General features: G+C 36.7%; 1 protein-coding gene across 2 annotated transcripts in view; it reads left to right on the forward strand.

Annotated features, from left to right (window-relative positions):
- Positions 1–23,799, forward strand: part of EMSY (EMSY transcriptional repressor, BRCA2 interacting) — a 134,074-nt gene extending 110,275 nt beyond the window's left edge. For both annotated transcript variants that reach the window (XM_020286618.2, XM_076002324.1), the window contains exons 18-25: positions 516–714; positions 7,039–7,203; positions 9,280–9,435; positions 10,453–10,494; positions 12,777–12,928; positions 14,972–15,535; positions 16,521–17,021; positions 21,757–23,799. In XM_020286618.2, the coding sequence (XP_020142207.2) occupies positions 516–714; positions 7,039–7,203; positions 9,280–9,435; positions 10,453–10,494; positions 12,777–12,928; positions 14,972–15,535; positions 16,521–17,021; positions 21,757–21,951 (1,974 nt within the window). In that variant the 3' untranslated portion in view covers positions 21,952–23,799. The remainder of the gene's footprint in view (positions 1–515; positions 715–7,038; positions 7,204–9,279; positions 9,436–10,452; positions 10,495–12,776; positions 12,929–14,971; positions 15,536–16,520; positions 17,022–21,756) is intronic.
- Positions 23,800–25,243: the final 1,444 nt, after the last annotated feature.

A 25,243-nucleotide genomic window follows, 5' to 3' on the forward strand; every position in this document is an offset into this window, starting at 1 on the left:
ATGCAAGTGTGTCAGTTAAGAATTTCATTTAGTTCCTAATGAAAAGGAACTTGAAGAACACTGGCTTAAACAGATTAGGGCTTTATTTTTATTGTATTAATAAAAGGTCAGAGGAAAGAAAGTTCTGGACTGATAATTTCAGCTCAGAAATTCCATTGAGTATCTAGGCTCTTGTGTCTTTTTGTTCTGTCATCCTCAGCTTTTGGCTATCATTCTATACAGTTAACAGGCTGTAAAATGACTTCTGAAGTTATTATAGGCCAGCAAAAACAAGCACAAAGGCTATCATCAGAATTATGGCTGTTGCAGTCTGGCATGTACCGCTTAAAATTTGTGGCTTAACTGTAATTTGTCTATAGATTGAATTAGTCTTTGATGAATAATACGGTGCCCAAAGCATAATAAATATACAGAATACTGCTTTCCATCCCCAAAAATATTTTGTGACCTAGAAGTTTAGCATTTTAAATCGTGCTCTAAAATTTCACCTGGATATATTTTTGCTTTTCTTCTAGGTTCTTATTAAACCCAAACCAGTGACATTTCAAGCCACAGTTGTTAGTGAACAAACAAGACAGCTAGTAACAGAAACGTTACAACAAGCATCCAGGGTAGCAGAGGCTGGTAATTCATCTATTCAGGAAGGAAAAGAAGAACCACAAAGTTATACAGATAGTAGTTCCTCTTCTACAGAGTCCTCCCAGAGTTCTCAAGGTAAGATCTATTTATGTAAGTACTGCTGATACAGTGCCCTAGTTCTAATATAGAAGTTGCTTCTAGGGATTTCACAACAAACTTGTATGCTTTGATTTGTGAGTTCTTTTAGTTTTATTTTGTTTTGTTTAATGTTTAATCACTGAGCTGAAATTTTATTTTTGGTAAAGCTTACTATTCTTTCCTGCATGACATATGTTCATCAAATAATTGGTAAACTTTAGATGATGATTTTGTCAGGTAGGTAATGTTAAACTGGATAGAGCCATGATTCCCAGAGGATAATTTTCATATTCTTCCTATTTGCTTTGGGTAAGTAGGGAAAGAATAATGTAAGAAAGTGAATATACCTTTTGAAATGGTTGTTGATGAACCTTGAGAAAGAATCAACATGGCCAGAGATAGACTATTAAGTGAGTTGTAAGTAGGGGGACTGTACATTCTAGTTTGCATGGGACAGTCATAGTTTATGTCTGTTGGTCTGGAATAATAATAATAGTGTTCCCTTTCACTGTCAGAAGTATTACAGATGATAATTGTATGGTTGTCCTAATTATAAGGAAGGAACTATGAAACTAGATTTTATAACAGGGAAGTTCTTTGTCTTAGTGGTGTTTTCATTTTATTATTTTTCTTAATTTTCTTCTCGGGAGTCTCTTGAAATAAACTCATAATCATTAGCTTTGAGATGTACAAATCTGGTACTCCCATCTCTCAGTTATCTTAACTGTCTATATTGTCAGGTGGTATGTTTATGTGTATACTTATGCACTCTGATGTATTAACCACAGCTGTTTATCTTCCCTTGTTCTTTCCTCACTGTCTCCATCCCCCCTCCCTGTCTCCCCGTTATTCTTGCTGGAATGCTCTCTTAAACACTTTCACTTTCTAATACACAGTCTTCATTTTGTGCAAACACTTTAACTCCTTGGTGGACTCTTTCCAGATTATTTTTTCTTCATTCATATTGCTGATTAGTCCATTAATTCAATTTGACAATGATTTATCAGTTTATACTACATACTGAGCATTGTGCTATACCCTATAGAGGTAGAGTAAAATATAGTTCTTGCCCTCCAGGAGCTTAAAATCTAGACTAGGAAATTAAAAAAAAAAATACACATACACTCCAGTATAAGAATTTGATTAGAAGCAAACAAAAAATTGCCAAAGGCTGAAAGTTCACACTCTTGTGAGGAGAAGATGAGAAAGCTTCATGAATGGGAGATAGCATTTGAAATGTTCTTTGAAAACTCATCAATTAAAAATAAATGGAAATATTGATTTTTAATAAACAATATGGTACTCATTTTAGAAAATGGATGGTTTCCTTCAGCATATTATCAATGATAGTAATATTTTCCGAATCCGTTTGCAAAGATTCACTTTATTATTCTATAATGATTATGAATCAGTTTATGTGGTAGTTACACTTGAGTGATGCTTATTTTCCACTCATTTCTTTTGGACTTACTGATAAGATATTAACAGATTCCATTCATAGGTCAACTGATTAGCTGCTTTTCCTTCTTTTATTAAGCCTATCGTTCCTTGAGTCCTTGAGTAATGCTGGCTTTTTTTTTTACCCTCAAGAAATATTTTCATGGAGGACAGGTAAAGTGTTTAGCTTATGAATTGTTACTGGAAAGGGGACATGAACAGTAGAAGTCTATGTACATAAACTCAGGTTGTCCTTTGAAATCGGTAGTTTTTTCCTAAGGGAACTGTAAGCCAGTCAGTACTTCCCAAACATGGCATTTCATTAGTTGAATCTTCAATTTTCATTCTAAGAATGGAACAAAAGTTTGCTTCATCAATTTTTTTTTATTGTATATCTTTCGTTGTGTATTACTTCTATTTAAATATTCTGTAACACAGAAAATTTCATAATTCAGAATAGACTTAGTTGACTATAAAGCCAGTTTTTATCATCTGTTTGCCCTACCCCATCTCCTTGTATCGTTACTTAGAGAACATCTTGATTCCACTTGTGGTTTCTAAACTTCCCAAGGAGGAGAAGTTTAGGCCCCATGTTTTCTTCCTCATCTGTCTTCTCATAGGCTAGAATAGAGGCTTTCATCATCACCCTATTCTGAGACTTTCCTTGATCACCCTTGGAGAATTCATCATTCCTTTTACATTATACTTCCAATATTGCCTTGTATTATCAGCTATTTTAACATCAGCCATTTTATTTTATACTTTTTATTTGCTTATTATAATTATTTTCATCTCCACTAGACTACTAGTTCTCAAGGGCAGAGATCATATTCATCTTTATATATCCAGTATTTAGCAAAGAGGTTAGTTAGCAATGAAGGTAGGTACTCAGTAAAAGTTTCACTGAGTGAACAAACAGCTGAACAGCAGCCATAATAACTGTGGCATAGGGTTAAGCTTTAGCCTAATTGACACATTTTTGTTGCCTGAGTACAAAATGTTGTTTCCTTTCTGGGGTTCCCCTCAACCTTGTAGGTGGGCCTTTCAAGTGCTATATCTAGACTATTGCTTAGATATTGATAGGTAGCTAGGTGACCAAGCCTGATATCAAGGTCATACTTGCCTAGGTCACTTAATAATGATTGGGCCATATATCTTCCATTGCTCCTGTGCTTTCCATCCTAAATAGGTCTTCCTTTTTTCCATTTTTCACTTGGGAATGGGTTAGCCTTATTGGGTTCCTGATTTTTAAAAAATAAATACTAAAAATCTCTTTATTTATATTTTGCTTTATTTCTACAAGATTTTAAAGTGGATTAAATTAAGATTATATATATTAAGTAAAGTGGAAGAGAACAAGTTGACAAATCCAAGAGTAGGGATTTACAAATGTAATAAGGCATGAGGCAAATGCAAAAATGTATCTTGTAAAGATATTGCTTTGCAAAGGTCACGACTCAGTTTCTAGGATGATTTTTCCTGAAGCTTCATGATCTCAGTAGTTCAGGTGAGAATGGGCATTAAATTCAAGTTTAGCAAAACATACTTATTGCAGAACTTTCAGAGCCATTAGGTGCTAATCTATATTGTAAAAGATGAAGAGTGGAATATAAAATGTAATTGTTGCCCAACGTTTTTGACCATGGAACCCTTCTTTTTTTTAAGAACATCTGAGGAACTAATCTTTTCTAGAACATCTTGGGCTGTGCTGTCTAGGCAATTAAACACTGTAAAGGACTTGAGCTTTATGACTGTGCTTCAGAGAGAAGGTACATATTACATCATAGAAGGGATATAGATGTCTTAGGTTACTTTAGAAGAGATAGTTTAGGGCCGGGCGCGGTGGCTCACACCTGTAATCCCAGCACTCTAGGAGGCCGAGGCGGGCGGATTGCTCGAGGTCAGGAGTTCAAAACCAGCCTGAGCAAGAGTGAGACCCCGTCTCTACTATAAATAGAAAGAAATTAATTGGCCAACTAATATATATAGAAAAAATTAGCCGGGCATGGTGGCGTATGCCTGTAGTCCCAGCTACTTGGGAGGCTGAGGCAGTAGGATTGCTTGAGCCCAAGAGTTTGAGGTTGCTGTGAGCTAGGCTCACGCCACGGCACTCACTATAGCCTGGGCAACAAAATGAGACTGTCTCAAAAAAAAAAAAAGAGAGATGGTTTAGGTGGGTAGGGTATCTGGGAATCATTTTGTATGAGGAGTGGTTGGCGAAGACAGGATATTTATCTTGGAGAAGAGCAGATGGGGCTGAGTTGGGTTGGGGGGACATAGGAGCTGCAGATGTCAGTATATCAAGGACTATGTTGTAGAAGAGGGAAAAGAATTGATCTTTGTGGATACATGGACAGCCACTAGAACCTTTGGGTAGAAGTCACAGCAAGATCTGTTTCTACTCAATATAAGAAAACTTCCTAATTGTCATAATGGTGCAGAGGTCTGAGGGAACTGCCTTAGAACCCAGTGAATTCTCTGGTGCTGGAGTTCCAGTTCCCAGACCAGTGGAGATGTTGTTGTAAAGATGTTAATATAGGATTGATGATAGCATTTAACAAACCTTAAGGTTCCTTCTAACTGATAAGTCTTAAGAATCTATAGAAGTGTAATATAGGCCATTTATAATAAAGACATAGGAGATATTCTTCAACAGAGATGCCTGAGTCTGCCTTTGGATATAATATGAAAGTGTGTGTCTCTAGTATCTCACATGTAGTAGATATCCAATAAATATTTGTTAAATGACCTGTGGGGAAAGATATCAGGCTGCCATCCTCAAAAGAGGTAGGGAAGTCTAGATGGATGTACTCTGCATAAGCAGATGGTACTGGTGAGATCAGGCTCCTGGTGGTCCTAGTCATTGCACTCTTTGACCCTAGCGTCAAACTTGATAGACAGTAGATTTATCAGAGCATAGCCAGAACTAGAGAGGAGAATCATTCCAGGAATGGTTTTCACCTAGGTTCACACCCTCATCTTGTGTCACAGTTGTTGGGGTTACTGCAGTGATAATTTATGATGGTCAGTTGTTCTTTCTGAGTATAGACAGACAAAGAAAGAGCAATCTCCCTAGTCCCCATGGGGTGGTGTTTGGGATGATGGTCTCTGATAGGTAAAACTTATTTCCCTTCTCCTACCTCTTTCTACCTTATCTCTGCAAACACAATCCCTGCCTTCTTCTGAATTTTCAGTGTGTTTCATAGAGTTGGGTTACAAAGTCATTCTTTTCCTATATCATCATGATAATTTAAGTTTGAGAGCTTAAGTTATATAAAAGAAATGATTTCCTAATATTATAGTTCTCTTAATTACTACATATCTACTTATAATGAGTAAGGAAAGGCTGTTATACACTTCACATGACATTTGGTATTACAGGATAGTGTCTTTCAGTCTTCTGTAATATTTTGGAAGTTTAATGGAAATTATACAACCCTGGTGTGGTGTATATTCCACCCAGTGTTTTGGGGCAAGAGTGAGGAATACAGTTTTGTTAATGGTAATCAAAACTTTTAGATCTGTTATATATTGATTTTGTTTTTTTCAGAAAGGCTGTTTTGTTTGAAGAGTTGTTTCCCTTGCCCCCCACTGTTTTTGGACAGCTTTGTGGCTTTCAAAAATATAAAGTTCATAGAGTGTTGAACTTTTGTTGTAATTATTCTTGTTTTGGGAGCTACTTAAATTTTTTCATTCTTCTGTGATGCTTTCACTGACTGTCCAATTCAAAGCAGTCTCTTACTTTCTATAGATTGGTCTGGTTTGTCCTAATTTGATATTTACTCTAAGATACAAAGTCATATATCTTTATTTTATGTTTCACCCATTATAATCTAAATTTTGGAGTAAGAATCATGCCTTTATATTCTCCACAATTTCTTCTGCAATGTCTTGGACAAAGAAGTTTAGGAAGTTAGTGATAGTTTTAGTCCAAGCTGCTTATTTTATAGGTAGAAAACTCAATAAATAATTTGTTGCTTGATTTGATGCACATTTAGTATTTATATGTATACCTATATAGCATGAATATAACAAGCCTTGAATTAGGACTGTAATTTATTTTGAAACTAACAAAGAGTCTTAGAATTGAGAACTTCCAGGCCACAATAACAATAATAGCATTTCTATTATCCTTCATAGTTTATAAAGCTAATTTACATTGTATCTTCAGAAATCCTAAGGTAGAGAGGTAATTTTATTGTTCCTATTTTAGAAACAGTGAAATTAAGACCCAAAGACTCAACTTACTAATAATTGATAGTAGGGCTATAACTACCTAAACCTAAGACTTTGAACTCCAGAAGTTACACTTGTCCTATTATATCATGTTGCTTCTAGGTTATCTGTCTTGCTGGCAGTGGACAGGATTTCTTTTTAGTAATTCAGCCATCCAATATATGTTGACTGAATGCTATACAGAACACATTTCAGGTGCATTGGGGAAAATAAGACTCCTGCAGCATTTTGTTCTTACCATACACAAACATGCACGTGCCTACACAAATGCACATCTATTTATATAGCAGTTATCATACTGAATTGTAATTTGTCTTTTTACATGTCCGTCTCCTCAACCAGACTTTATGCTTCTTGAGCATCCTCTGATTATTCTGTGAGCTCCTTTATATCATCGATACTAAATATAGATTCTGACACATAGGTGTTCAGTTTGTAGAATTCATGAATGAATGAATGAATGAATGAATAAGTGAATTCTGAAGTGAATGACATGCCCTCTGAGAGCCTACAGTCTTCTTGGGGAGATAAAGCATGAAGTTTACAATAAATACAAAGATAAAACAAACAAACAAAAAAAACAAGTTGTTTTTTTTTTAAAGAAACTTTGTTTATAGGGTTTGTTTTTTTTTAACTAATATAAAACAGATTCCCAGCCTGTAGTTCATGTAATTGCTTCCCGGCGTCAGGATTGGTCAGAACATGAGATTGCAATGGAGACTAGCCCCACCATAATTTATCAGGATGTATCCAGTGAATCACAATCAGCCACTTCAACAATCAAAGCTCTATTAGAACTCCAACAGACAACAGGTATGAATTCACATGCTCAATTGAATGAAGCATGTTTTCTCTAGAGACGGGTTGTGCTAAAAGACTACTACTGTTATATATTTTTTTGCTATTATCTGAGCACATTTCCCCCCTCTGGACTTGTCTGTAATCATTGGTACAGTCTGTTTACTTGTTAGTTCATTAATATATGCACAGAAGTGCTAAAGCACAAATGGACTATCTGTAGAAAGAAGAAAAAATATGACAGAGCTCTGTCTTCTTTCTGTCTCCTGCTTAAAATGGACAGTCCTATTGTTTCTAGCCACCAGAAAGGAGTAGACATGTGTCTGGACAGACACGGTGGTTCCTGCCTGTAATCCTAGCACTTTGGGAGCCTGAGGCGGCAGGATCACTTTAAGCCAGGAGTTCAAGACCAGCCTGGGCAAATAGTGAGACCCCCCAAAAATAAGAAATCTCTTATAAAAACAACAAAATAAAATAAATCTCTAAAAATAAGAGATCTCTAAAAATATTTGAAGAATTAGCTAGGCATGGTAGTATGTGCCTGTAGTCCCAGATACTCAGGAGGCTGAGTAGGCGAGAGGATCATTTGAGCCCAGCAGTTAGAGGCTGAAGTGAGCTATGATTGTCCTACTGTACTCCAGCCTGGGTGACAGAGTGAGACCCTATCTCGAAAAAAAAAAAGAGGATATCATTTCTAAGCACAAGGATAGATGCAGTATAATTGCCAATTATGTATTCATGAATAGCAAGAGGCAGATTGAAGGGCCCCTGCCATCTTCCTTGATACTGATGGAGCAGTTTTGTGGTCATAAAACACTATTAATGGCCCTTGCTAACATTTTGATTTATTTTAACTTTATCTTCAATTTATTTCTTTGTATAGCATAGGTTAACCACTTGAGCTTCCATGCAAAGCTGTCCTCCTGTAATAAGATCTTATCAGTATTTCTAGTTACTAATTATCTTTGGTGAACTCTAGAACAAACCTGTGGAAGTTATACTGACTTTTCTATTATAATAAGTCAAAGATTGTTAGAGTAAGTGACCTTAGCAGTGATCTCATCCAACCCTTTCATTTTATGGATAAGTAAACTGAGATCAAGAGAGGTTATCTAGTTGGTTAGTGGCAGAGTGAGTGAGTCACATCTTTTGGCTCCCAGATTAATGTCCTCTCTACTTGTGGGGTGACTTTTATATTCATATTTTTGTTTTACTTTCTTTGTTTAAATGATTGTTTTTATTTTGTCACATTATGTTCGTGGTGGGAATGATCATTCAGTGGACTTAGTTACTGGTTACTGTTTATTATAACTTCTACTCTGTATTACTCAAGATTACTAGCATTTAATGTAAGTCCTTGGTTAGTCCTATTGGTGTTATTTTTGGCCTTAGGAATTTCCTTAGTTCCTTGAGTTTGATGTGCTCAGCCATTTCCATTAATGCCTTATAGAGGTGGGGATTTTGAATGAATAGATTTTTGTATTTATAATAAGTTAGAAAGTGAATCTATTCATTGAAACCATTCTTGATTCCGGGCTTTTATATCAGATATTTTTACAGAAACAGAAGCCATTTTTCCCTAACAATGAAAATTTTTATTCTTAAGAGTCATTGAAGACATTGTAATACTTCTTTGGAGATTATCTTGAATTTTTAGTAGCTCCAATTAAACTGGTCACTGTGTTGTGCTATTCAGAGGAGATATGCCCTAGAACAACTCTTGTGGTGTATTGCTTATTCACCCTTTGTTTTTAGGTTGGTGAACTCAAGACTACCACCTTGAAGAAGGGTAAAGGAAATACCCTAAAGGGAGTGTGTATAAGAGAAACACCCATTTGTTTGGCCTAGAGATAATAGGGGAAGGATTTTAGTGTGATTACATGAGTCCTTGCTAGGCTGCTGAGTATGGTTATGTAAGTTGTACCTATACAGCCATACATAACAGTCTGCCTTTTTCTTTTTGATTCACTGTCTACTTTGTCACTGCCAGTGTGGCGCCCCAGAGGTCTGGTTCATTACTCCCATGGACAACTCTGGTTTTGGTACTTGTTTGTAATAAAAGTTAACTTTTCCCCTGACTTTTTTACGCAGTAAAGGAAAAATTGGAATCTAAACCAAGACAACCCACTATTGACTTGAGTCAAATGGCAGTGCCTATTCAGATGACCCAGGAAAAGAGACATTCTCCTGAGAGTCCATCAATTGCTGTGGTAGAGTCAGAACTAGTTGCTGAATACATCACTACTGGTAGGTGTCCTATTAAAGCGTAGTATTAAGGTAGGAGAGCTACCTTTCTGGATTTCATGGGACGGTTGTTTGGGGAAGAATATATTCGTTATATTTTTAGCTCTTTTCCTGTTTGTTTTCAGAGGCAATTTACATCATCCTTGGGATTTACCCCATCTTTATGACTAGGGAAAAAAATAAAATGTAACAAAGTTTGCAAGTAATGTAAAACTGCAAGTTGGCTGTAAATAACATCTGTGAATATAGGGCAACGGTTGTAAGGGGAGGATAAATGTCTTTTATCTAAGAACAAGTATTTTTATGCATCTGGATTTTTTAGTTTTGGGGGAGATAGGTCAAAGGGGAAAGAAGGTATGAATTCCAACTCTTTTATTTTAATATAAAAAATGTGAAAAACCTTAAATCTCTGTAAATACTCAGGAGTTCTGGTGGAAAACAGATTGGGTATTTGTTTAAAATGTGGTCTGGCAGTCCTAATGAGATTTTTGGATGGCATATATGAAGTAAAACAGGAAGGATAATAGATTCTTTCTTTCATATTCTGGTGAGACCACACCTGGAACACTGCTTTCTGTTTTGAACACTTCATTAACTTGTGATCTGAAATAGTTCAGAGAGTAGTAATGTGAATAATTAAGGAGTTAGGAAAGATGACTTATGAGGCAATATCATAAGTAGAGAACTCCTATCTTAAGTTTTCTTAAACAGTGATTAAAAGAGAACATAAACTTACAAATATTTGAAGGATGTAAATACCACAAAGGAAAAGAAATTTGGAGGCATCACTTTAGGAGATATTATTAGAACTAATGGGTTAAAATAGCCAGAAGGGAAAACCCAGTTAAGATACAGAAAGCCATCTAGAATCTTTCTTTGGAGATGTTTAGCAGAAAGCTAATTAAATCAGAGGCCAGTATTCTGGGGAACTCAGTATTAAACGTCTGGGGGTAGATTAGATTATCAAATGGTAAATAGATGAAAAGACCTGTGATTTCTTCCCTTACTTATCCTTTTCAGAACGCACTGATGAGGGGACAGAGGTTGCTTTTCCCCTTCTAGGTAAGTGGTGTGCATCCATTTGTAGTATCACTGAAGGTAAAAGATGTTGTTTGGGGGAAACCACTTAAATGGATGCGCTCTACTCTGATCTGGTAGAGGAAAGGTAAGCTCCGCTTAGTGAAAGGGAGAGAGATTCTCCTTTTGCAGAATAATGGGATTCTTTCTCAGAAATGAGCAGTTTGACACTGGGAAAAGTAAGAGTTATTTAAAAAAATAAATGACTGTTTTATGGCACTTATATGGCCCAGTTAAGGTCAGTTTAGCCATTTTCCAAATGTTAACTCTGTGACCTCCTTCCACAATCTCCACCCACCATACCTGTAGCCATATTGAGCATTTTCTTTGACTTCAAAACCAGCTTCCTGACCCTGCCCCTGTATCTGTCTGTTGTAGATGTTAGTTTTCTCTAACTTTCCTAAATTCTGCAGAATTACTGTGAAGAAATTTATAATATCTTGAAGGAGGATTATTTTTAAATTGTTTTAATTGATCTTCTAGTAAATCCATTTCATTTCTTAATAAAAAATATAGTTATGAAGATTAGTATGGTCAACAGAAACATTTCATATAATCTTTTATATAACATAACATTTTGTGTAACAAATAATGAATTTATTATTTTCAAATTTAATTCATTTCTGATACTTTCATTAAACTATTAATTTGCTTAATTTTAATATTACAATAGCTTGTTTTTTCTCCTATTCAGTTATATTGTAAATGATTTCAATAGTTGTATTTTAATATAAACTTTGACTCCTTTGTTTTCACTTCAGTTGAGCACATGTGGAAGATTTTATTAACTCATATCATTTAAAATGTACATATAAAGCATACTATGAAATACAATAAGGTACTATAGCATATTTATAAAAGAATGGTGGTAATGCTGCCTGTAATCTCCTATCACATGTAGACATATAAATAGCAACAATAGAAACACCACATTTGTGAATGTAGTTAGAATGTGTCATAAAAAAATAAATAAAAGTTTATATTTCACTGGATAGTTTTACAGTTCATCCTTATAGTACATAGATGGTATTTTTACATTGATTTCTGTCATGGTCATCTTAATCTTGGACACCTCACTATGAATTTTCTAAGCATGAAACCAGTGCTACTTGAAATTGTAGTTCCAAGTGTATTGAGAGTGTTTTAATAACCCCACAGTCCTTATCTAATTTTCAGATTTGTTTGACTTTATCTGTTTCTGCTTCAAGGATCAGTTTCCCAGTAACCATAAGTGTTTTTAAAGCTATATAGATTTGGAAGTAGCACATGTTTATACTGTTTAAAAAGTTGAAATTGAGGCTGGTATAAGATGATAAATTGGCTCTTATGTAGGATATATAGTGTTAGTTACTTCATGGGACCTTTGTAGCAAAAGAATAAGAAGTGGGGTTGTTTCCTACACCGTACTCTTAACCTATTTGTGTCAGATGAGCTAAGTTTTAGATGACAGAACAGATTTTTCTGTTCTTTTTTTAACCTCACATTTTGTTTAGTACTTTATAATTTAAGGACCACTTTTTAATCCATTACATCATTTGGTCCCCTTTTAGATAGACACATCAAGTTTTTATTATTTCATTTAAAAAAATCAAACAAAACTTCTAAGTTTTTAGAGGCTAATAGTGGGTAAGTGATCTCTTCAACTTCACTTGGCTAGTTGGTGGCAGAGGAGGACAGAATCCAAGTATGACTCTTGGTCTAATTTATTTTCTGCATTGTCATCCTGACTTCTTTCATTTTTAGGAATTGTAAGGTTATGAGACAGTCATTTTCATATAAAGGAGTGAATATTTCTAATATTTGTATTGTATATGAAACTGGGACCAGGAGATTAAAGAATTGTATTGCCTTACTGTCCTTAAAGATATTAGTCTGGGATTATAGAAACTGATTATTGCTTTGTTATTTTAATGGGAGAAAAATCACTGGAGAAAGTGAGTATGCCTGACAGGAGGATGTAACTTTAAGAAGTTCCTCCTTTGTGATAATAGTTTTCACAATGCTTTCTCATACATTTCTCATCTCATCCTTATAATAGCTCTGTTATTCCCATTTTACAGATGAGAAAACAGAGTCTCAGAGAAGATAAGAGACTTTCTAGAGTCACACAGCTCATAGATGGGCAGACTCTGATCTCCTGCCTCCTAGTTCACAATACTACACTTTCTGTCTGTGATGCAAGCTCACAGACATTTGTTTAAAATGACTACTGGTTACAGATGCTGTGGTGATTTCTGGAGAAATATCATCACCTCCTCTATTTTCAGTCAGCCATCGCTCCCAGCCCCAACAACCCTCCCAGCCCCAGCGGACCCTGCTCCAGCATGTGGCTCAGTCACAGACTGCAACACAGACTTCAGTGGTGGTGAAGTCCATCCCAGCATCTTCCCCTGGAGCAATCACCCACATTATGCAGCAGGTTGTATCTCTTCTTTTTCTTCCTGTCTTCTATAACTGTCTCCTTCCTGAAATAAGGTTCAGTTTCATCTTCTATTTTAAGACGAGAAATAACTGAATTATAGAGTATACAATTTAACGGTGAATTAAAGGTCTTAACACCAGAAAATAATTATGAAACAGTATTTTTTAATCTTCTGTGAATGTTTACCATTTCAAAAGGGTGAGGCTGTCTAGATGAATCCAGTGACATCAGAATTGGTCACTGTTTCTTTTATATTTTATTGTATGTAAGATTTTCAAATGAAATAACGTTTGGTTAACGTTTAGCTGTTTGCTGCTGGGTTCGTTTTGTTTTGTTTTTTGCTTTTGCTCATGGGAACATTATAAATAAGTATGAAAATAAATATTTGATTTCCTTATATGTGGCCAATAAGGGAAGAGATGTGATAGGAAGTTGAGAATATAAATATTAAATAAAATAGGAACATCTGGTATTAAGGGTAATGGAGAAAAGGAAAAAATATATTGATAGGTTGATTTTTGTGTCAGATACTGTGTTTTCAGCTTTAAGAATATTAATTTGTTTGATTCTCAGTATGATCTTGCAAGGTGGGTATATTAGCCCTCTTTTAGAAGTGAAGAAACTCATGCTCACAGAAGTTAAGTAACTTGTCCCAGGTGACAGAGCCAGAATTTAAACCCAAGTGAACTGCCTCTGTTATATAGTTATGTCATGGATATCATATTTAACATAGTGATAGATTTAGTAGTCACATAAATCACTATCGCTCAGATGGGAGAAGTTGAAACTAATTGTAAGCAAACTACCTGAAAGGAAATGAAGAGATATTGAATTGAAAATCTGTATGTGTAAAGTCATTATGGTATGGAGGAGGAGAGTTAAAATGGAATGTCAAAGTTTTCAAGTTTAAAATGGACAGATAGCACTGATAAGGCAGTGCTAAGGATGGGTATAGGTAGATCTTTTTATTTTGTTTTATTTTACTTTTATTTCAGCATATTACGGGGGTACAAATGTTTAGGTTACGTATATTGCCCTTGGCCCACCTGAGTCAGAGCTTCAAGCATGTTCATCCCCCAGAAGGTGTGCACCGCACCCATTACGTGTGTATATACCCATTCCCTCCTCCCCCTGAGTATAGGTAGATCTTGTTGTATCTCTAGAGGAAGCCAACTCATCAGAGATTTTGCTGGGTATCAGGTCTCGGGCTGGAAGTTGACACTCACCTGGCAGTTCCTGACACTGACCTTTGTCCAGACACCTAGAGAGGTCAGACCAGCTAGCCATTATCGTGTCACTCAAGATGATTCTTCCTCCCAACCTGTTACTAACATTAGACAGTCTCCCTTTCCACTGAAAGGAGCACTCTTGTTCCCTCCCCAGCCTTCTTCGCTCCCAGGATCCACGTCTCTGGGAAGCTGCTGCCTGGTGGGCCTGGAATCCGAGCAATGGGGCAAGAAGGGCTGGTGGAGACGTAATTCACACAGACCTTGCGAAAGCCTGAAGAACCATCTCCACTCCCTGCAGGGAGGTCCTCTGGGGACTGAGATGGGCACATCTCTCAGACAGTATCCTTGACTTCTCAGACAGCACTTCTCAGACATACACATGGCCAAACTGGGCTTCTCTGAACTTTGACTTTTCTCTGGATGCCTCACTCTTTGGTTGCTGCATTCTTTCCTTAAATAGCTTAATGTCTTCTAAATAGGCTGAAGAGCTTTTTCCTGAGCCAGGAAGCCTTTCTCTTCTTTTTCTGTGTTGAACTGTGCTTGCAGGGCTACCTTATTCCTCTAAGTAAGTTCTGGGCTCTCTAGGACTTTTTCTATAGTAGTGAGTAGACCAGTTTTTGAAGTACTTAATGTCTGAGAATTTAATTATTAGAGTTTATATCTAAAGCTCCTTTGAGGCTTCTTGGTCTTTTTAGGCTTTTTTGAAAATTTTTGAATGAATCTCATAAACAACTCTTTTCCAGTTTGAGGAAAATGTAGCAATGTAGGTGTTTTTCGTATTTCATTCTTACTTTGTGCTTTTTTTACTTAGGCATTAAGCAGTCACACTGCTTTTACCAAACACAGCGAGGAACTTGGAACTGAGGAGGGCGAAGTTGAAGAGATGGACACTTTAGACCCTCAGACAGGTCTGTTTTACCGATCTGCCCTGACTCAGTCACAGTCAGCTAAACAGCAGAAACTTAGCCAGCCCCCGCTGGAACAGACTCAGCTGCAAGTGAAAACCCTGCAGTGCTTCCAGACTAAGCAGAAGCAGACCATCCACCTGCAGGCAGACCAGCTCCAACACAAACTCCCGCAAATGCCTCAACTTTCCATCAGGCACCAAAAACTCACCCCTCTCCAGCAAGAACAAGCACAGCCTAAGCCAGATGTACAGCACACACAGCATCCCATGGTGGCCAAAGACAGGCAGCTTCCTACCTTAATGGCACAGCCCCCACAAACTGTAGTACAGGTGCTTGCAGTGAAAACCACGCAGCAGCTCCCTAAACTGCAGCAGGCTCCGAACCAACCAAAAATCTACGTGCAACCCCAAACCCCCCAGAGCCAAATGTCGCTCCCAGCCTCGTCAGAGAAACAGCCGGCAAGCCAGGTAACGGAATATTGATAGCATGCAAAGTTAAACTTCTCTGTTCACGGAAAAAAAATGAGAACATCACGACCCTATCATGGTAGCAGTGCTTTCTTCTGGCAAGAGGAAACCCAAAAGCCTCATTATGCTGGTATTACTTTGCCCCATCAGAAGGTTGACATTAGGAAAGAAATGCACGCATTAATATGTAGGAAGAAAAAAAGCATAGCACTCAGAACTTGATTTTCCAGGCAGTTTTTAATGAAATCACTTCAGCATTGACCAACAGTGCATAGAAGCGATATTTCTAAATTATTTTTATTTTTTAGGTATAAAATATTTATTTCCATGCCTATAAACTCTTATTTCTGTGGCAATAATGCTAAGTAAACTGCAGTCTTTTAAGGAACTTCATTGAACGTCTTCCTTTGTAGTTTACATCATCACCAACTAGTTAATAAATTTATCTCTAGATTTATCTTTTAGATTGCAGAGGAATTATCTGTGGATGATTGAAAAAAATTATTACTGAAAGTCAGTCGCTCTGGAGTGATATACATGTGTGTATGTATATATTATAAATACATATATGTATATATAGAATATGTTTGTATAAATGTATTTTGAAGCAAAAGATTAGAAAAAAATCTTACTTCTTTTTATTTTAAAAAGCTGAAGATTATATGAAATAATTTGAGCTGGGTTGAAGGTATACTATTAAGGGATATAAGTCCCAAAGGAAAACTCAGGCTGCTGTAATTTTTTTTTTCCCCTTTACTGCTATAAACCTTGGCTGGCTGAACAAAAGTTCTTTCAACCCCTCCTCTTTCCCTACATAAAAGTAACCAGATCCTTCCATTTAGCCCTCTTTTTAAAACACCAAGCTTCAAAAATGTCTTCCTAGTATACCGCACGAATGTTTCTTTTGCCATATTGTCTGGGGTGTTTGATTAGTTTTGCTCAAAGAGATGTAGCTGTAACACACACAACCCCAATTTATTTTCAGGTGGAGCAGCCAATTATAACCCAAGGATCCTCTGTTACAAAGATAACTTTTGAGGGGCGCCAGCCTCCCACAGTTACAAAGATAACTGGTGGCAGTTCTGTGCCTAAGCTGACATCACCAGTTACAAGCATATCTCCCATTCAGGCCTCTGAGAAGACAGCAGTGTCAGACATTTTGAAAATGTCTTTGATGGAAGCACAGATTGATACAAATGTAGAGCATATGGTAGTGGAACCCCCAAAGAAAGCTCTTGCCACTAGTTTGCTCACTGGTGAAGCAGGATCATTACCCTCCACCCACATGGTGGTGGCAGGGATGGCGAATTCCACTCCCCAGCAACAGAAATGTAGAGAGTCCTGTTCAAGTCCATCTGCTGTTGGCCCTCCCCTAACGACAAGGAAAATCGATGCACCAGGAGTGCCTACGACAGGCCAATTCATGCGTATTCAGAATGTAGGCCAAAAGAAAGCTGAAGAGAGCCCAGCAGAAATTATCATTCAGGTAAGAATTGGAAAGAAAATGAGAAATCTTGAGCATCTTGGGGGTTAAGGGTTTGATGTGTTTTGGGATGTCACAGGAAGAGTCAGGCCAAGATGGCAAGAAGACATAGAGATTATTTTTGAGGTGGTATTTGACAAATTTGGTTTAATACCTATTACAAATATACAAATTTATACTTGTCTTCTCGAAGAGAATCATAGAAAATTGATGGCTATTGTCACACAGCATATCGTAAAGGCAATAAAGGGCCCAAGCCCATGTGTCAGCTTGATTTTTGTAAGATACAAGCCATACTTCCCAATGTGTTAGCAGGTCAACCCAGAAGATTAGCGATTTCCTAGGTTCAAATTTTAGACTCTCCAATCTTTACTCAAAAAATCCTGGAATGTAACTGGATTGTACTTTTATTTCATGTTAATTTCAGGGACTCTTTCCTTGGAAAAACAGTTCTTGTTCTTTATCCAAATTTATGGTTCTTGGAACAAACCTCCATTAACTTGGAATGTCTGAAGAAACATGTTCTAAGGAGATGTTTCTAAATAATTTTATATCTAACTTGGGATTAACCATAAACTTTGCTTTTTATTTCAATCATTGTTATTTTAAAAATCTTGTTACGGTTATTGTCTGCTTTGGTAAGTACAGGTTAGTTAACATAATGGAATATTCACTGACAGTAGATCTTCCAATGCCTCACATTCCCTTCATTCTAAAAGTCATCTCTCATCATGCATAATAGATCAAGACTGAAGAATTACTGAGTCCAGATTATATCTTAGAAGTTGTGCTTTATTTCCCTCTCTCCTTGTCAATGTATCAGGTTGTTTTCTTGACATTTGTCATTTTTTGCTAAGCTGGTATCAGAGCAGCACATTTTAGTTAATTGAGCATTTGGATTTATTGAAATGTGAATAGGCTAGGATTTACCAAAAATTCACTGTTGTGTGACTTAGAAGTTTCTGTGGTAAACTTCTCTTTGCTGTGGTGTCAAACTATGAGAGAATACAAATTAACCAATGTTAAACCAATTAAGATATAATTAAGTATGGGGAAAATGCTTAAAGGCAAGTAGAAATGGCCATTGAATTATTCAAATAATTTATTTCCATTTGTAAAAACAAATATTAGTGAATTAAATAATCTTTGATAAAAGGGTTTGTGATTTTTAAAATTTTTCCCTGAAGAGGTAGGGTATGGTCGCAAAGGAATGATTCTCTGGCTTTGCCATTCTTTGTATGACTTTGGGCAAGGCTACTTAACCTCACCCTACTTAGATTCCTTATCAGTAAAATGGGAATAAGTATTGTCTACTTTACAGTATTGATGTAAGGATTACACAAAATTGAGCACCTAGCACAGTACCTGGCTTGTAGTGATTGTCCAACATGTGGTAACTAGTAAAGTTTTTACAGAAATTTACTGTGGCTCCTGGGTGTTCAGATTGCTATATTAACAGGGGTGAAAATGTAATTTGCTTCATGTGTAAAGGATGATAACTAATGCATAGGTTCTCTACAGAATTCTCAGCCAGAATTTAGCATGTCCCATATGCTAGATGTGCTATGTCAGACGTAAGGGCAGCAGAGTAATTAAGAACAAGGCTTAATTGAGAGTCTGAGATCCCTGGATTTGATTTCCACTTGTACTCATAATGTAATAGTACTGTGGCTTTGGGCAACTGAGTTAACCTCTATACCTCAATTTCTTTACCTATGAAATGGAAACAGTAACACCTATCTCACAGGGTTGCTTTGAGGATGAAGTGAGAAAATATGTAAAACCACCTGGTCAAGTGTCTGATGTAGAGCAGTATTCCATAAAAAAGATAACTCCTGCTATTATACTCATCAGTTATGTATTGTTAGAACATTTTCAGATCTTATTAGTTATGTTTAACTTTGATCTGAAGTGTTGATTTATTGAATCTGTGAAGTGCTTTGACTCTTTGAAGAATGCTCTATAAAATTCAACATTTGATGTTAAATGCATTGTTTTCTTTATAGACAGACAATCTGTATTTCTTTCATTGGTTCATTTATTCATTTACTCATTCCATATGTATTTTTTTTTTTTTTTTTTTGAGACAGAGTCTCGCTTTGTTGCCCAGGCTAGAGTGAGTGCCGTGGCGTCAGCCTAGCTCACAGCAACCTCAAACTCCTGGGCTCGAGCGATCCTTCTGCCTCAGCCTCCCGGGTAGCTGGGACTACAGGCATGCGCCACCATGCCCGGCTAATTATATATATATATATCAGTTGGCCAATTAATTTCTTTCTATTTATAGTAGAGACGGGGTCTCGCTCTTGCTCAGGCTGGTTTCGAACTCCTGACCTTGAGCAATCCGCCCGCCTCGGCCTCCCAAGAGCTAGGATTACAGGCGTGAGCCACAGCGCCCGGCCTCCATATGTATTTTTTAACCACTGTGTTCCAGGTACTGTGCTAAGTGCTGAGGATAGGGAAGTAAACAAAGTGGATATATTTTCTATCCTGAAGACATCTATATGGAATTTATATATTTTTAGAACTGTAAAAATCTTAGAATGTATCTTCCAACTATCTTATTTTACACAAGATTAATCTAAGGCTCAAGGAGGTGGAGTGACATACCTAGAGCCCCACAGCAAGTCAGGGACAAAGCAGAACTAAAATCCAGGTCTCCTCACCCCATCTAATAGTTTTTCACAATGATAAGCAATGTGAAAGAAAGAGGGAGAAACAAACAAAACTTCACATCCTAGAATCAATGCCTATTGATTGCATTATTTTCTTGAGAGCGTTAAATTTATTCCCCTCCCATAGTGTTAAATTTATATCTTTTCCCCAATAAAACATTATTTTGGTCAGGTATATTTGCACAGCTCTAGTATTCAACTTTGCTCCGAGGTTTTTAATATTAAAAATGTATTCTAAAATATGTGTTATTCATTTGTCAAATGTTTATTGAGCATCTACTGTGTGCCAGGCCCTGGTCAAAGCTCTAGGCATCTAGCAGTGAATAAAATAGTCAAGGTCTGTGCTCTGTCTCTGCTCTTATGGAGCTTATATCTTAAGGATAAAAAACAATCTAACAAACACTTGGTAAATACAATAAAGAAAATCTAATAGAATATATTAATAATAAAGGTGGAGGATGGGACCAACCCACTACTTTTGGTTTGGTGGCTATAGAAGGAAGGCTTCTGCAAGCATTTGAGCTAAATTGAAGATGACAGTATAGAGCCAGCCATGCAAAGATTTAGAGGGAAGAGTATTCCACAAAGAGGGGAAGGACTAGTGCAAAAGCCCTGACGTACAAGTGCATTTGGCATGAGGCTGGGAGTTTGATTATATAGCAAGTACAAGAGGAAACAGTTACAGAGTTTTAAGCAGAGGTATGACATGAACCTTTTAAAAAGATGTCTAGAGGCTGAGTGCAGTGGCTCATGCCTGTAATCCTAGCACTTTGGGAGGCCAAGATGGGAGAATCACTTTAGGTCAGGAGTTCAAGACCAGACTGAGCAAGTATGAGACCCTGTGTCTACAAACAATAGAAAAATTAGCCCACTGTGGTGGTCCGTGCACCTGTAATCTCAGCTATTCTGGAGGCTGAGGCAGGAGGATCACTTGAATCTTGTAGTTTGAGGTTGCAGCAAGCTATGATGGCACCACTGCACTCTAGGCAGGGTGACAGAGCGAGACCCTGTCTAAAAAAATAAATAACAAAGAAATAAACAAAAAGATGTCTAATAAAGATGAGGAAAAAGAATCTGACAAGTCAAAATGCCTATGGTATTTACTTGCTCAGAGGCCCATAGCAATTGTTTATCTACTGGTATTTTTATTGTTTTAAAGGCAAGTTTTGACCTGTCTTATACTTGAATGATTTCATTATTTTCATTTTCAATAAAGATTGTTACTGTGTGACCCAAATAAATAACTTCTCTGCCAGGCGCGGTGGCTCACACCCGTAATCCTAGCACTCTGGGAGGCCAAGGTGGGCGGATTGCTCGAGGTCAGGAGTTCGAAACCAGCCTGAGCAAGAGTGAGACCCCGTCTCTACTATAAATAGAAAGAAATTAATTGGCTAACTAACATATATAGAAAAAATTAGCCGGGCATGGTGGTGCATGCCTGTAGTCCCAGCTACTTGGGAGGCTGAGGCAGTAGGATTGCTTGAGTCCAGGAAATTGAGGTTGCTGTGAGCTAGGCTGACGCCATGGCACTCACTGTAGCCTGGGCAACAAAGCGAGACTCTGTCTCAAAAAAAAAAATCTCTTTTGAACCACCAAAGAGGGTTAAAATATATTGTGGTATCAGCAAATTAATCATCTTGCAAATAAAGAGCAAAATTTGACTACATTTAAATTTGCATAATGATCAAATGAAAGTATCCTTCAAAGTTTGTCTCTTGAATTAGACAATAGACTTCTGCCTCTTTTGTTAGAAGAGGCTCCATAAAGGAGTAGAAAGATCACTTTGAGTGGTATAATACTTGGATTTGAATCCTGGCATTAACCCTGACCAACTCTGTGACTTTGATTAAGTCACTTACCATCTCACTTTCCTCGTTTGTAAATGAGAATAATTTTCTCATGGGGATTTAGTAGAGCATTATATGTGAAAGCACCTAGCACAGTGCCTGGCATGTGGTAGTTGTCCAATAAATGTCAGTTTTCTTTTTTTCTTTCTTAGAGTTGTTGGAGAAATCCTTCTTTTACCTTTTCTTACCATAAAGATTCTCCTGTGTCTTCTCTTCCAGGCCATTCCCCAGTATGCTATTCCTTGTCACTCCAGCTCCAATGTGGTAGTAGAACCCAGTGGGCTTCTTGAGCTAAATAACTTCACCAGTCAGCAGCTGGATGACGATGAGACAGCAATGGAGCAGGATGTAGACAGTAGCACGGAGGATGGAACCGAGCCCAGCCCCTCTCAGAGTTCTGCTGAACGGTCCTAGTGTTTTGGACACAGTAGTGCACTTTAAAACCTGCTTGGTTATCAAGTGTCCAGGGAAACCCTTGTATTTTGATGTTTAGAAAGAGCACTTTGCCCATACTTAGGCTGTGGACCCTAAAACAGCAGTGTTTCAACAAGATATTGCTGCAGGAGCAGCGTTTTAAAACAAGATAAAACTCACAGGGGAATGTACTTTTTTTAAAAAAAAAAAAAAAGAAAGAAAGAAAGAAAAGAAAAAAGGAAAAAAAAAGGGTGCACATCTACAGTGACTTAAGACCTGAATTCTTTCTCTGTTGGACCATGGCCTATGGAAAAATTTTGTCTTGCAGTGGAAAGAGACTTTTCCTGTGAATGTTTCTCAACTGGTTTCTACTGAGCAAAATACCATCTTGAAGGAGAATGTGAATAGTTTGTATTTTGGAATGATGTATCAGGAAAAGTTTTTTAAAAGTCTTTTATGTTTTTGCAAATCCCTGGAAGTGTTGAATTGGTTAACATTTTACATTTGCTCAGTTCATAATTAGTTTATAAATATCTAGAAAAATATTGGTATTAAAGAATCCTTGTTGGATGGTGGAAATCAGATCCCTAACCAATGGGAAGTGCTTTTTAGGTGGTTTGTACATTCTCATCAGTTGTATGCTAATTTATTGTGGTGTTATACCTTTGTGCTTTAGGCAGTACACTTACCTTCTATTTATTTAAGTGTAAACATTTCAAAGCAGGCCATATTCCTTCTGACAAATTTCTTGTAAATCAGGATTGCCAACCCCTTCCATGGCTATCACCCCCTCCCCCATCTCCCTTCCCCTCCTCCATTAAGAAAACTTATTAGAAAATGTTTCGTTGTGAAGCAGAGGAAAAGAAACATTTTCCGTCCCAAAGGAAATGTTCAGTTATGTTAAGAAAACAAATTATTCATTTATACAATGCTTTCTGAACGTTGAAATTGCACATTCACGTTGGACTGAGACTTTGAAAATATTTTTTATTACATACTTTTGTTTAAGCCCCTTTGAAATGTATAAAAAGTTCATTTGCAGTTCTCAATGTAATGTTTTTAAGTATTCTACCTTTTTAGGACACAGTTTGTTTAAACAATATGTTTTGGTCTTGTGATTGCTGTCTGTCACAGTAGAGTGAGGGGTAAGGGGGTGGGAGGGTAAGAGTCAGTTTTGACAAGTTGTGGTAAAGGAAACTATACTTTTCATTTTTAAAATATGTAAATAGAAAATTTTTAACGGTTTTATATAGATTTCACTATAAATAAGCATTTTAAGACTGACAAATGTTGAACTGTACATACATATATCAGCATAACTGCCCAATTTTTTGGTGCTGAAGTACTGTAAGTAGAATTCATCAACAGTTTCCTAATTTTTGCATCTACATCTGGGGGGAAAAAAGCTGTGATATTATAGTTAATAAATTCCCACTAGAGTGACACTGAAGATTTAAACACAAGCATTCATGAGAAGCACTGATCTCTGGTGGTTGTCAATGTTTCTACTAGGTGACAATGACTTACCCATAGATGGAGCTGTTGGATATTATTTTACTGTACAAAGTCATGTTTAAAAATCTTTGTGATTCTGTTTTTAGTTAAGTAATTTTTTAACCTCTCTTGGGTCATAGACTTCTTTGGAAATCTGATTAAACTATGAACTCTCTCACCAAAAAGATACACATGCCACGTGTTAACTACATGTTAGACCTTGCATACAATTTTAGGGGTTCATGGGCCCCTAGGCCTATCCATGTATTTCAGGTTAAGCCCTCTGTTATGGTCAATCCATTACTTACAGATGTAAGTTTTTATGAAATAAAGTATCTTTTAAATATTCATGGATCAGGTAGCAAGAGCAAACTTGAATACATTTATGTTCTACATATTTTGGCAGCATAGCTTACCTGTGTCCCTTTGAGAATTTAGCCTTAGTATGTTTCCACATCTGGGATGGCAAATAGAATTGCCATAGTCCAAGTTTATATATATATATACATATATACACACACACACAAATTATCAAGTGAGAGGTTAAATTTTTTCTTTTAAATGTGCTAATTCCAAATACAGCATGAATTCATTTATTTATTCAACAAATATTAATTAAGCATCTAATATGTGACATATACCATTCCAAGCACCAGGGATACCATAGTGAACAAAAAGAAAATCCTACCTTATGGAGTTTGTAAATAGGGCTTCCTGCTGATGAAATTGATATGAGAGATGAAGGAATGAGAAAACAGGAATGATTCTTAGGTTTCTTGATTAACTGGGTAGATGGTGATACTATATATGGATTTCCAGAAGTCCTTTTACTTGAAAGTCTTAGCATTATATCTATTAGTATTCGGTGTTTAAGTCCATAAATTAAAAGTAATTTTAAGTCATCTCTGTGAAGGATATTCAGAGATTACAATGCAAATGCTATAGGATTATTAGCATCCTAACAACTGTCAGGCAGTGGTAAGAAAAAACCATTTGGTTCAATGTAAACTACAATGAGTGCCTAGTATTGCAGGTGCAGTTTATGATGAACTTAGACAACTTTTAAAAAAAAAAAAAAACACTTTTTTAAGATATTCATATGCCATACAATTCATGCATTTAAAGTGTACTATTCAGTGGTTTCTAGTATATTCACAGAGTTGGGCAACTCATTACCACAATCAATTTTAGAACATTTTTGTTGGTCCCAAAGGAAATCTGTAACCCTGAAACTGCCACCACCACCACCACCCCAGCCATAGGTGACCACTAATTCAGTCTCTATGGATTTGCCCATTTTGGACATTTCATATAAATGGAATCATACAATATGTGGTCTTTTGTGACTGACTTCTTTCACTTAGCATATTTTTAAAGTTCATCCATGTTGTAGCATGTATCAGGACTACATTCCTTTTTATGGCCATTGCATTGCATGGATACTATCACATTTTGTTTATCCATTCATCTGTTGATGGTCATTTGTGTTATTTCTCCTTTTGGGGTAATATGAATAATGCTGCTATGGACATTCATGTACAAGTTTTACATGTGTTTTCAATACTCATGGGTGTATACCTAGGATTGAAATTGCTGGATCCTACAATAACTGTTTTAACCATTTGAGAAACTGACAAACTTTTCCACAGCAAATGCCTGTACTACATTCCCATCAGCAGCATATGAGGGTTCCAGTTTGTCCACATCCTTGCCAACATTTGCTATTATTTGTCTTTTTGGTTGTATTCAATAGTTATCTTAGTGTGTGAAGTGTAAAGTAGTACCTCATCTTGGTTCT

This window comes from Microcebus murinus, chromosome 4 (genome assembly GCF_040939455.1).
Source record: "Microcebus murinus isolate Inina chromosome 4, M.murinus_Inina_mat1.0, whole genome shotgun sequence".
Taxonomy (NCBI): Eukaryota; Metazoa; Chordata; class Mammalia; order Primates; family Cheirogaleidae; genus Microcebus; species Microcebus murinus.